This window comes from Nasonia vitripennis (assembly GCF_009193385.2).
Source record: "Nasonia vitripennis strain AsymCx chromosome 2 unlocalized genomic scaffold, Nvit_psr_1.1 chr2_random0010, whole genome shotgun sequence".
Lineage (NCBI taxonomy): Eukaryota > Metazoa > Arthropoda > Insecta > Hymenoptera > Pteromalidae > Nasonia > Nasonia vitripennis.
The window spans coordinates 1,795,434-1,809,342 of NW_022279617.1; the positions used below are offsets into that span (position 1 = coordinate 1,795,434).

The window sequence follows — 13,909 nt, forward strand, 5'->3', positions numbered from 1 at the left end:
AAAAATAAGCATTGTCATGCGCACTTTTACTTTCATTTCATGAGATTTCGTTGGAGCATCTTAATTTGTCAATTAGGCAGGAATAACTTCTGCCTTGTTATCTTTGGTTACTAACTGTAAGAGACTGCCATTGATGGGTCTTTCTTGTTTTTGTGACCATTTCCAGAAGAGAGTGAAAAATTTCATAAAGCGTTATTGGACGAATTACATTTAGAAGTCTTATTATTTTATGAATTATTCTTACTCGGAAATGAATTCCAAAGGAGTCCAAGTTGTAGTATCAGCTTTTGGCATCCATTTGCGATTCATAGGAGTATCTAAGGTGATGGGTAAGATGCTAGCAACCAAGGAGTCAGCAATTATTTGAATATTGCAAAAACTTTATTAAAAATGAGGCTGACAATTTCAAACAAACGCGACCTGCGCGAATTACGAATTACACGGTTCAAATATATTTACGTGCTCTGCGAACGAGCCCAAACGATTCGCGTGGCGCATGCGCGTCCTTAACCCCAGTTAACAATCGGGCCGAAGTTGGCAGTGTCATGGCGCCCGCTTCTGGAATTCAAAGTTTCAATTACCGGCCGGTGTCCATGTGTAATACTTTGCCATTGCTATTATATTGTCTGAAGTTCCTTGTGTTTATGTCATCTTCAATATCCTGTTCATCCATATTTACAACATTGTTTATACCAGTGATTTTTATTTTCGGATGACCTTGTTGTTCAACCTTGAACTGGCAGGTTTTGTTTAGATTCGTGTTTAGCACGTTCTCAATTGTTTCTAGACTTTTTGTATTCATGCAGCTGATTTCAATTTCGCTGTCATTCTTCTTGCAGATATACCCATAATAGTAAATCCCCCAATAACATCACGTGCTGGGCATTTTTGGGGCATGCGTGAGTTATATGAGCCGTATTAGTCGTCGCTTATTCATCGCTTGTTATCGATCGCCTTCTGCATGCCGTATCGATCGCTTTGGCTTCTCGAGACCTGCAACAATAAGGTGTTTATGTTGGCACATACGGCGGAGCACGCATCGAGCACGCATGGAGAACAATGGAGGAAAGATTAAACAAACAAAGTTACAAACCTTTTAAAAAGGCTCTTGCACTGGTAACGAGTTAGTCTCTGTCGGGTTTCCAAGCTGTAAAGACGGATTAATAAATCTGAACAAATCCATATTCAATTTATTTAATTACTTACCTGCGAATCTACGTACGCTCTGCAATACGTACACTTAACTGGCGCTGCGGACAGGATACTGCGAGGCTGCTGAATCGAGATTCTCCTCCAATACCGTGACGGAAATCATCACGTGCGCATCTTTTAAAATTCGGCTAAGTCCCGAGACCGATAATTGTCTATGGAAAAAACAGCTTCAGGGCGCTGTGTACTATCAAAATGATTTAATTACGAGTTGTACCCTATGATAGATGATTGCTCAAACGTACATCAGTTTGAAAATTACTATTTTCACAATTAAAATTTGATTAATGTAACACATCCTCTTGACGTGCCGCACGTCGTGCTGTCACTGTGCCGTCCAGTTGCTGTCTCGACATGCGTCCTAGGGCGTCTGTACGCGACGGCACAGAGACTGCACAGCGACAGCACGCGTGCCGCGTGCTCAGAATGTTGCATTATTAATAATTATGGACTTTAATTAGTAAAGAGCATACATTTATTACTTTTTTTATTCTCTCCAAACCGAATTACATTTAAACATTATTTTATTACATAATTCTAATTATTAGCGATAATTATTAGGTGCAATTGTGCATCAAATTGTAAGAAGAGTTGTGGCTCAGAGGCTAGAGCTTCGGACTTCTGATCCAAAGATCGTGAGTTCCAGCCCTACACCCGGCAGATTTTTTTTTCTTACATAAAATTTTTTTTATACTATATAACAAAATTTATTAATTATTTATGATGTAGATGCTTAGTTATGCGTTCTAACTAATTTTTATATGCGATAAAATCGCTCCCCGCCGGCCATATGCCTGCATACGAGGAGCATGCCGTGCCGTGCGAAAAATACGCGTCCACGAAATCGGGAACATGCGCGCAAAATGCCTGCATACGAACGGCATTATGCTCGCATTTTATCGGCACCCGTGCTGGACAGATCCACCACGGAAGCAAGCAAAATGCTCGGTCATATGCTCGTCATATGACTTTCATGTGCGGATGCAAGTGGACCGTCATGCGTGCCCATTTCGTGCCGGCACGTTTTCAGCATCTTCAGAGCACGCTGTTATCTGGGACGCTGTTATCTGGGCTTTATATAGTTTGTGCTTCCTTCTCTGAAACTATAAGACACTTCGTGACCAGCTCCATTGTGTTTGTATGGCTAGGGTCATTGGCCATAACTATTATACTTGGAACTCTCTTCGGCTTCGGTTTTATATCTCTCATCACTTCAGCATAAGTTTTTATGTTTGTTTGTGTCTCGTTACTTTTTTGTTTTTGCAGTTCAATGATTTCTTTTTGTAGTTGGTTTTTATCTTGCAGTTCTGTAACTAGTTGCTGGAGCAAGGTGTTTTCTGCTACTAGATTCTCCATTTCACTTTCATCGTTCTTTATTGTTGTATTAAGCTTTTCCACTGTCTTGTTATGAAATTCCTGGAGCAATTCACTTCTGATCTCTTCAGACTTTTTCATTTTTATCAGTGCAATAACACTTCGTGCCACATCACTTAGCATATGCTCTTCAACATTTGAGGTTATATCTCTCAGTACGTGTTCAGGACAAATTATAAGGTTTTCACCAACATATTTCGGGTTTTTAGTCTTCTCAAAGTCACTCTTATGGTACGCACTCTCACAAACTATACAGATTACTGTTTTAACTAGTTTATTTGGATGGCACTTGTAATTACTACGGTCGGACTTATCGGGAGGGTCTTTCACGTTCGACGCCATGTTGGCATATGAAATGTAAAATATTATGTAATAGGTATAATATGCAAGAATCATTGACAAATGTGATGAAAATGTAAAAATGTAAAAATGTATAAAGATATATAAATTTAATAACGTATAATAGCGAAGCGAAAAACACGTACGCTAACAGTAGCCAGGGATAGGCAGGTGATGTGATAATGCATTTGTATGGTTTGTGTGGTACGTTGAATAGGGTAAGAAAATTGTAAACCAAGTCCGTTTCTGGGCCGCGAAGGCTGAAATAAAACTTTTATATATATATATATAAACTTGCTTTTTTGCCCGAAAAATATGGCGGGCATTACAATTTTCGTCCAATTTTTACATTTGGATCATTTATTCAAAATGAATGTATGAATACTTTAACTCATTTGAAGGAATAAATTAATTTTTTTCCACAACCCTGAAATCCCAAAACCCCATGACCCCAAAACCCCAAAACATCATAACCTCAAAATCCCGTAACCCTAAAAACCTCAAATCTCTCTAAACCCTCAAACTCAATGACCCATCAAAATTTTCTCAAGGTTTAGAAATTGATTTTGTGTTGGTTAATAATATTGCACTAATATTACTATTACTTCGAAGTAAACAAGAGTTAAATATTGAAAAGTTCGAAACACTATGCGCTGAAACATATAATAGAAACTACACGGTATATCCGTGGTCACAGATGTGCCCTTCAGTACATAAACTACTGAAACGTAGTAGTGACATTATACAAAATTTTTCCTCTACCAATAGCATTTTATTCAGAAGATGCAAGTGAATCGTGGCACAAAATCTATAGAAAAAATTTAATTTTCCATTCACGTCAAACAAGCAGAATCAATCGCATTTCTGATACATTTAATAGAGCTATTAGCTGTACAGATCCCTTGCTTTCCTTAATGTATAACAACAATCGTTTAAAAGGTCAATTGAAACATCAAACTCTAGCAGAAATGAGTAAATATTTTAAAGAAAGGTAAAAGTATTTCAAATGGAATATGAAGAACCTGTCAGCAGCGATGACAGTACAGACGATTCTTATGATAATGACAGTGAATAAAAAATTAATAAAAATCTTTCTTATTTCTCACAAAATCAGCTTTATTTTTTCGTATGATAAAGAATTTGAAATACAGTATTTGAAAGGCCTTTAAGGTATAAAGACCTGTTTGGCTGCCATTTTTTAGTAAAGGTTCGGGCTCTTGAGTTTGAGGATTTCGGGGTTTGATGGTTTAGAGAGATTTGAGGTTTTTAGGGTTACGGGATTTTGGGGTTATGGTGTTTTGGGGTCATGGGGTTTTGTGGTTATACGGTTTTGGGATTTCAGGGTTATGGGGAAAAATTAATTTATTCCTTCAAATGAGTTAAGGTATTCATACATTCATTTTTAATAAATGATCCAAATGTAAAAATTGGAAGAAAATTGTCATGCCCGCCATATTTTTCGGGCAAAAAAGCAAGTTATATGTCGTGTTACCAACAATTTATAAAATGTAAAATGCTTTCTATAAAAATAAAAAAGTTTATAAATATATATACATAACTTTTTACCAAAAATACACGATTTATCATATTTAAGTCGATTTTCTTGAAAACTGAAGGAGCTCAGATAACTTTTCTTGATAAATGTAAGTTCAGTAGACAAAAATTTGCAAGTCGAATAGTTTTTTTACCAAAAAATATTATAAATATTGAAAAAGGAAAAGTATTCCATATAGTTCAAACTATACTCTAACCAAATTTCATCCAATTCCATTCACTCAATCATGAGATAATAGGTTTTAATACAAAAAAAAATGTTTTTTTCACACCGTGCGGCGGCTCGCAAGTTCGATTAAGAATATTGTAATAAATCATTTTATAAAGTCTTATTAAAAACATTATCAGCTACTTTTAACATTATTTGGAAACCGTATACATGGATGCGCTACTAATATAAGAAAGCAGTATAAACAGCCGTAAGAACGAACTCTCACAGACCATAAATGACACTAGACTGAGTTTTAACGAGTCCTGCAGAATGTTTATTCTAAGTATTATAAACAAGTATTAACGCGTTCGCGCCGTCACGTGCTGCTGTCTATACCGCGCCGCCGCCGCCGCCGCCACCACCATCGCCGTGCACGCATTTTAATGTAAACTAAAATAACGGCCTTACTTTAGTCGTAGAAAAATTTTGTTAAAATCAAACTTATGTAAAATTTTCTTATCTTTTTAATGCCGTCACCAAAACTGCAGTACGACAATAAATAAAAAACTTATTCGCCAAAAACGGAAAAATTTGCAATAAATTGTTTATAACAAATAACTGCACCAACGGACGGTCTGGTAACCGAGATATTTGGATTATACGACCCAAAAAACATAAGAATAGACTAAATTACCGACTGGACCTCAAAATGCATGCTCCGGTGCCACCAGCTCCCGGACTAATAATATATTCAAGTAGATACCAACAGATTGCGCATACGCGCAATAATAATGATTTAAATGCAATCGAGATTTTTTAAAGGTTAGGAACACTTAATTTCAAAGTATATAGGGTCGCGCCGGCTACAAATCGTACTTCGTACTTTTTCTTGACAAAGCGGCGCTGTCGCGCCCCTTGATACCTTATTGATAATAGATCAATAGATAAGATATTATAAAATACACAGATAATAGATCAATAGATAATTGATTTGTTTTTTTATATAGCCCATACTTATTATTAAAATTCAACTGTCACATTAATGTTGAAGTGTGTTCGACTATATTATACTGCGTTAGATATTTATTTAAATGTACATTTTTGAAAATGATTCATATTTATGTGATTTTTCATATGATATACAATTAGAATTGTAAATAATTCTAAATATTTTGATATTTTAACACTAGAATATGTATGTATGTATGTATGTATATTCTATTTCTAGCTGGTCAAAGTTGAGGTTTCAAGCATTTTTTGCCTATTCTCAATGATTTGTAGCTCATAAGGGATGCATTTTTAACTAAAACTACCCAAATACTTTTTTTTGTGAAATTTTTTGAATTTTTTAATAAAAATACTTTTAAAACCCTATATATATATATGTGTGTGTGTGTGTGTGTGTGTGTGTGTGCGTGTGTGTGTGAAGGCTACCTTATTTGCATTTTAAACCTTAAAATATGATAATCTGAATGTTTGATCCGGACTCCGACAACCTCAATACAGTGAGAAAATAAAAAGATAACATTTTATAGTAAAAAAGTAGCTGTAAAGTTTCAGAATGGGCCTGACCTTCTACTGGAAATTATGTAGAAAACAAACATAATATAACGGCTGATATGTGGTTTTATGATTAATGGTTTTAATCTTTTTTAATTTTATAAAAAAAACGTTACGATTACTGCATGATTGCTTAAACAATTAAACAGGAATAAATTTTAAAGTTATAATCATGATCTGTTATGGAGCATACGACTACACGTAAGGCCCTTATTCAATAAGCGTTACACGCCTGGCCAACGCCTCGCCAGGCCCTGATGTAACGTAAGGGAAGCCTTAGGATTTTTTTATTCGGGATCAAAAGGAGTCGAGTTCAAGTCTTGATTGTGACACTTTTTTGTTCATTTTTTTTTTTTTTTTAACAATTTATGCTTTGAAACGTTTTATAATAAACAGCAATACAGTTTAAATATATAAAAACTTATTTAAAACGAAATTTCAGCCGGGTGCACGTGCCAACGCACCTCTGCAGACAGTTCAAATTTCCTGCAAAGATATCTGCAGAGATCTGCTGAGTATTTAGCAATTTCGTCTGCTAGTCAGGAGGCTATATCGCTATATCGCTATATGACTGCGGAGGTTAGCAGTCAAAATTTTTGTCATTCGCCAAGACGAATCTATTGTGACATCAAAGGGGCGGTAAATTTACTGAGGTTCTACTGTTTGGCGTAATAGGGCTGGATAGACCACTTTGTGCATGTTCCGGGAGACCCATCGGGCCTAAGAAGTTTTATTTTTTCGCAAGGATTCGAATGAGAGTGGTTAGAACAGGTAGCTTTGACCGGCGGGTGCGCTATTGTTATAAAGGATTTTTTGAGCATTAAAATTTTGCTTAGATAGGGAGAAAAGTTTTGAAGGGTTTTCCGAACGTCAAAATTTCGCCAGTCTGCGTAATCGGGCTGGATGGACCTCATCGTATACATACGCGATTCCTGAAATCCACCGGGTCTAGAGCGTTGTATTTTTTGCAAGGAATCGTATGCGTGTGGTTAGAACACGGAGTCTTGATCGGGAGAACCCTACTGGAAAAAATCAGATGACAATCAACTGATAATCAGCTGATAATCAGCTGATAATCATGCCAAAACGTCAGCTGATTATCAGGTGATTTCGGCTCAGTATTTTTAATAAAGCTGATAGTTATAAATATGCGTTTATGTGAGATAAAATGTTGATGATAATCAGGTGATAATCAGATGATAATCATTCAAAATTTGTAACCTTTAATATATTTATTATAAGTTGTTTAAAATAAGTAAAATTTATAATTTCACATAATGACGGCCAGTACTGGTGTTACCATCAGGATGATAACACAAAAACTCTAGCTGTGAGTTCCAAAATTTTTATTTTTTAACAATTAAAAAAAAATTTGTTTAAATTAAATTATTTTAATTTTGCCGTGTTCCGGGAGATCCGTCGGGTCTAAAAAGTTGCATTTTTCCCATGCGATCAAGTAAGAATCGTTAGAACAGAGAGTTTCGATTGCGAGAAAAGTTATGTAGAATTTTCTGATTATTAAACAGGCTGTTTAAACCATTTTCCCGGTTTTCGGGCGACTTACCTTACCCAGAAAGATGCATTTTTTAAAACAGAAAGCCTCGATTACGACCAACGTGAAGAAAAATGAAAATTTTCAAGGCGGAACGGCGGAACGGCAAACTCGAGCGTCCGTCTGGGCCGGAATCCATTTCTAAAAGGGAGCTTGGGAATTTACCTCGTGACCGTTCTTCTATACCAAGTCTATATTCGTTGGTGAGCACTGAGCAGTCTACACTCTACAGTCTATACGCTGGAACGGCTGAAGTATCTGGGGCTCGAGAGAAGAGTCGTTGATGCAACGTATAAATCAATTCTTTTTATCGCGCTTTATTAGTTTAAAACTAAGTACATTACATTTCCGAGCGCACAGAACTTGACGAAACCTTACATTTTCCTTCCACCCTTTTCGTTCTAACGTTGCTTATCTGGCATGTCTAATGATCTGGTGAGTCTCGATGATATAATTAAGAAGTCTAAAACATCAACGTCTACGATGCGAGGCCGCGGTGTAGGGTAAGCAAAGTTTTTCAATTTGCCTAATATTTATAAGACTGGAGGTAACTTATGCTCCGTCCCCGCACACGGACTTTAGTATCCGGATTTCGGAGCGCTGAGGTTAGGGCGTGTATTTTGATCCGGCGTCCCTTTTGCTTTATCGATTTTGCGCTTGCTATTCTGAAAATAATGCCGCTATTAAACGTATTTGCGCGTATTCCGCTTCTTTGTTTTATCTGATTGATCTAATAAAGTAATTCATTCAAAATAAGAGCCTAATTGAACATTGTAATTTTGATGCAAACAATGCCTAGTGCAATCAACTTTCGACTCAGGCTTGAGAACCATAACCTATATTATGGAGCATCAGTCTTTTCGAGATTGGTAGCTCGTGGCCTCGTGTAAACGAAACCGTTTGAATTCCAGACCTCGCAAACCAGTACTGAAAAATGGCCCAAGAACAAATGGTGCTGCTCCACTCCGGCCCAATGCAAAACCCATTGAAGATGCTAGATTCAAAATAATTCAGAAGAAAAGACGACACATTGCTGATGCTAGGGATAAGCTTGCTCAAATTGCAAAACAGAGCGATGCTCGTTTGAAGTTGCAAAAGTTGCGAGCAACCAATACCAAGAAAATAGATTCAACTATTATATCTCGCAAAACTGGTCGCAATGGTCGCATGTCGCTATCTACTAACAAACCACTGCCACCACATGCTCCACGCTCATTACCTCCGACATTTATTCCGCCACCAGCAAGAACAATGGGCTATAGGCCGCCACCCGGGCCAGAGTCGCACTATGTCAATGAAATGATAATGACTTACAATGACGGTATGTTTTAACCTTAATATTTTTTGACAATATCATTTTCATAATAAGTGCATGAAAAAAGCCTTTTCTCTTTGCCTGAATAGCAAAAATTGAACAGTGGAGGTAATAGTACCTTTTTATAAGTATGTGAATTTTTTTTTATAAATAAAAATCGAAAAAGCCTGTGCATGCCCTTATTTCAAAAAGTACGGTATGTGACAAGGGTAGAAGTGGCTTTCTAAGACTCTGGGATGATGTTTCATTCACTTGTGCATATATTGGATACCTATGGTACCTTTGACTATCATCATTTATACTCTCTAACATTAATCTTACTTAAAAAAAAACAATTTTCCATCCTAGTTGCCTAGTTTATGTTATATACCTTATACATTCCATACGAGATAGTAAGAACGTTTTCTCTTTGCAGTTAGAATTCCAAAACCAAAGGAGTCTGAGTATTTGCAATATCATACAAAAGGTATGATATGGCTAGTTTGTTGCTAAGGTTTACGTCTTTTTAACAAAATCACTATAAAGTTTGTACTTGATTGAATAAACTTTATGCTGAGTTATGTTAAAAAGTGGCATTAAATAGCAAAAAATATATCATAACATTTATTTTCCAGATTACTTGATGGATTCGCATCACCATCATCAAGCAGCATTAAGACGCACTGTTAGCAATGATTATGCTCCAGCAATGCCGCCACCTCCGCCATTGTTCAATATTAAACCAGTACCTTACGATTGGGATAAACCTGTGCGCAGCAGCACTTTATCCAGAAGTCAAACAGTTCGAGCATCTGATCATAGCAGTAGACCAAGGGATTATAAAGTTATTCCACGTTCAGGATTGGTAATATTGCGCACGTTTGTGTACACTTATACCTTGTAACCGAAGTATTTTAACTTACTTTTCCTCAAATGGAAAATATTGTCATTTCAGATTACTAAAGCTCAGTCACCACCACCGTACAGGAATGAATGGACTTTTGGTTCAAAGTCAAGGTAAGATAAATTTTGAAGAAAAACTGTTTGATTGGATAGCTATATAACAAAGCTTGAATCACAAATCAAAATTTGTTTATTTCTTATAGAACGATAATACCAGATAATTCTATCGAAGCCAAATATTATACTATGAGGAATCACAGAGAAATCGGAGTTAAATCTCGATTAGACTCACCTCCCCCAAAAGCAAGTCGCACTGCATCAAATTCGTCCAGACCCAAGTCCAGCTCCACTGCTGCTGGTTATAGAATTGTTGTATCTAACTTGCAAGCAAACGTTACTCAAGAAGATATTAAGGTACGTTATGATAGTGACTAAGCAGCAGATTATTTACGTATTTCGTCCAACTGTTTTATTTTCTGCCTGCAGGAATTGTTTGAAGACGTTGGAGAGTTGCTAGTGTCTAGGTTAGTTAGGCCAGGTATCGCTGAAGTAATATATAAAACTTTGAAAGATGCAACCAAAGCTGTAGAGACATACCACAACCGACAATTAGATGGTCACCCAATGAAATGCCTTCTTGTCAATCCTCGGCCAAAAACTTCGTCATCTACGTCATCTTCAAGCAGAGTGCTTACTCAGTAAGTCGATTGTTTTTGCAGCTACTTAACTTCAATAATTGTATTTTCGCCGAAAATTATTCAACTGTTGTTTCTGTATTTCTAGCTCTAGAAGTTCAAGTAGCTATTCACAGCCGAGTTTAGGAACGGTCCATCGTGCTTTATTCGATGATTAGTGACTTATGATATTTTTTTGAATCAGAGGACCTTCAATATTTTACACTAAAAGACTTTGAGAAATGGTAAAACTGTATAATTCCATTCGTATTTAGAAATTTATTACATAATTTCTTAAACGTTTTTCAAGGTTGCAAGAACGTGCATTCTCATTTGTATCAAAAGATAATAAATAAATAATCTGTTTTTGTCGATTTGTAACTTGAAGCTTGTTCGTTTCCTGCGAACCTTAATTAATTTGAAGGTAAAGTGACGGGCTTTTAGAAATACAAGATAAAATTTAATGTTGCAGCTTTCTGGTAAAGAGTTTATTTACTTGTGTTTTTCATTTTTATGTATGTTTATTATATGTATGTATGCGTGTGTGTGTGTGTGTGTGCGTGTGTAAATATTAATTTTGTTGAAGACAATCACAACATTGTAGTCCGTACCTGTAGAATACAAAAGCTAAAGTCTACATGCGCTCTACTTGACGAATTAGGCAAAGACCTACAAATACACAATCCAACGAGCAATAATCGTATGTAAGTAAGATCATATGAACTTGATTGTAATTTATAAATATTTAATGGCACATAAGTAATTTAAAGTTCTCCCCGTAATCTCTGTCGCGCGCGTTGTGTCCCATAAAACGTCACTCGAAACATAAACTCCAATGATCTTCGAAGGTTTTCAGTATAGACAAATGTATATTATATATAAATACATAGGTAAGTGTGTGTGAGCGCGCGCGCGCGCGTGTGCAAATTTTGACGATTACAAATTACAATGATTCTCATCCACCTTACTGCCGACGGAGCATATACACGTCCTCGGGAATAAAAGACATACAAGATACAAAATATATCTAAAAATTTATCGTTATACACCACTTTTTCTCGTTAAATACTAAAAGACTACCAGATTCGAACTCAGCAGCAGGTATCTGTATTTACAAAGCGGGATTCCTGAATGGCGAGCGAGCCGTCAATACTGAATCAGACTCCCGCAACTCTCGTTCGAACAATATAATCTCTCGTTTACGCTCGCAAAGTAAGTATAAGGTTAGGTGCGGGCAAGTTGAGAGAAGAGGATGGATAGCTGGCGACGGATGACGAGAGAATAGGGAGTATACTGCAGCTACAGTTTGCATCGCATACTCGACTCGAGAGAGAGAGAGAGAGAGAGAGAGAGAGAGAGAGAGAGAGAGGCGCCTCGGATCATCAGTTGTTCACTCATTGATGATAGTCGTTCTTGCGGTGCCTCGATCCGCCGTCGCCGCCGCTCCCTTTCGACTTATTTGGCATGCGCAGTACCTCCGCGTACGACATCTCGAGTCTGCGGAGCTTGGCGACCTCTTCCGAAGCGGTGCCGCGCTTGTAGCTTTCGGTCCCGGCTTCCGTCGCGGAGCCCGGGTGCTGCTGCTGCTGCTGCTGCTGCTGTCGAGCGCGCGGCGACTTGCTCGGGTAGAAGTGCGTCGTGTTGCCGTTCCAGACGAATCCGTCCGTCACGTCGGAGGCCTGGAGCGGCCGAAAGCGGCGCCGGCTCCCAGACCTGAGCTGGACGACGCGAGGGTTCGGCGTCGGGATGACGTCGGCCGCTGCGCCGGGCGACGTCTCGCCGCCGGACTGGAGGCGCCGCGACTTCTTGGCCGAGGTCTTCTTGCGCACCTGAACCGAGAGGTACTCGAGGGGCTGTCGCCTCGTGTTGCCGTGCAGGGGCGCCGGCTTCCTGCCCTCCGGCGTGGCCCGCGTCGCGTCGTGGCAGTGGTCGCCGCCGCCGTTTCGGCAGGCCTCCTCCTGATGCTGCTTGCGCGATGGAGCCACGAGGACGGGCGTGTGCACGCGAAAGACGGGCTCGGAAACGGCTAGGGAGACGATGCTGCGCGTGTCGTCGGTCATCTCGCTCGGCGCGTCCTCGAGGACCGAGAGCATCGAGCCGTCGCAGTTCCCGGCCTTGGGGGTGAGCAGCCCGCTGGCCGAGGTCGGCGAGTCGTCGCCGAGGAGGGGTAGCTGGGTGCCCTCGTCCTTGGCGACGGCCGCGCGCTTCAGAACCTCGAAGATCTCGCTGAAGAGCTTGCGGTACTCGGGCGTCTGGTGGAAGCGGCCGTCAAAGGTGCTGCTGTCGTCGTAGATGCTGAACTTGCAGTCCTCGCCGTCGGCGATGGAGCAGAGGAAGGAGCCGGGCCGGCCCTCGGTCTGCGTGGCCTTGTTGCTCGTCTCGTCGCTGAAGCCCGAGGAGGAGGTGGTCTCCGCCTCGGAGAAGTCGGTCGGCGTGCCGGCGAAGGGCTTCCTCGGGCGGCGCGCCCTCTGCGCCTCGTGGCCGCTGCTGAACGCGCCGAACTCGCCGGACATCTGCAGCTCCTCCTGCAGGGACATGGCCGCCGCCGCCGCCACCGCCGCCGCCACCGCGGGGGCAGCCGGGCCCGGGGCCGCTGCCGACGCGCTGCTGGGCTTGCGCCGCTGGCAGGCCAGGTGCTGCTGGACCTTCAGCAGAGCCTCGTACTTCTCCACTAACACCCGGTACGGATTTCCGCTCTCCTCCTCGACGAGCTCGGATTTGCTGCTGAGTTCCTACAAAAGCGATTCACCGTTAGTATGATATGGTACACACTACCCGCCTCGGGCCATGCGACACGAGACATCAATGCTTGGTGCAAGTTATACATCTACGTCGTTTCTCCTTCTCGCGGACCAGCCATTTGAGAATAGGACGTCGTTATTCGCGCCAAGATTCACGGAATTACGTGACTCTACGTTTTTTTTTACAGTCACGTCCATTTTCTACAAAGAGTAATTCGGTCTACTGTTGCTTGAGCATACTCATCTGTTCACTCGGATGTGCTAAAGCAATCGTATTCTATAAAAATGGCCAAACGTTGAATCGGAACAACTTTGTGTTTTCTTAATTTACGTGGCCCTGAGAATGCGACCAAAAAGCTAGCCTTAGCGAGTCACGTAGAGTCACGTAATTACGTGAATCTTATTGGTGCGAATAATCACTTTGTTGAGAATACTTAATTATTAGTAATAAGCCGGGCTGTTTTCGGAGAGCGAGGAGCGAGGAGCAAGGAAGAGGGCGAAAGTGAGGAAAGCCGGGATGCGGAACGGGCGCCAGATTTATAGGACGTTTCGTTTAAG

The 13,909-nt window shown here is 40.0% G+C and overlaps 3 protein-coding genes across 5 annotated transcripts in view; 1 reads left to right on the forward strand and 2 right to left on the reverse strand.

Annotated features, from left to right (window-relative positions):
- Positions 1-13,909, reverse strand: part of LOC100115042 (SET and MYND domain-containing protein 4) — a 656,582-nt gene that overhangs the window by 441,683 nt on the left and 200,990 nt on the right. The gene's annotated exons all lie outside the window — the stretch shown is intronic.
- LOC100115530 (polymerase delta-interacting protein 3) lies at positions 1,235-10,991 on the forward strand. The gene is made up of 9 exons (XM_001600181.6): positions 1,235-1,318; positions 7,783-8,242; positions 8,651-9,060; positions 9,470-9,520; positions 9,669-9,898; positions 9,989-10,050; positions 10,140-10,350; positions 10,423-10,634; positions 10,720-10,991. The coding sequence occupies exons 2-9, from the start codon at positions 8,160-8,162 to the stop codon at positions 10,787-10,789; spliced, it is 1,329 nt and encodes a 442-aa protein (XP_001600231.2). The 5' UTR covers positions 1,235-1,318; positions 7,783-8,159; the 3' UTR covers positions 10,790-10,991.
- Positions 11,070-13,909, reverse strand: part of LOC100115491 — a 34,206-nt gene continuing 31,366 nt past the window's right edge. For all 3 annotated transcript variants that reach the window (XM_001600154.5, XM_008219709.4, XM_008219708.4), the window contains one exon: positions 11,070-13,342. In XM_001600154.5, the coding sequence (XP_001600204.2) occupies positions 12,005-13,342 (1,338 nt within the window). In that variant the 3' untranslated portion in view covers positions 11,070-12,004. The remainder of the gene's footprint in view (positions 13,343-13,909) is intronic.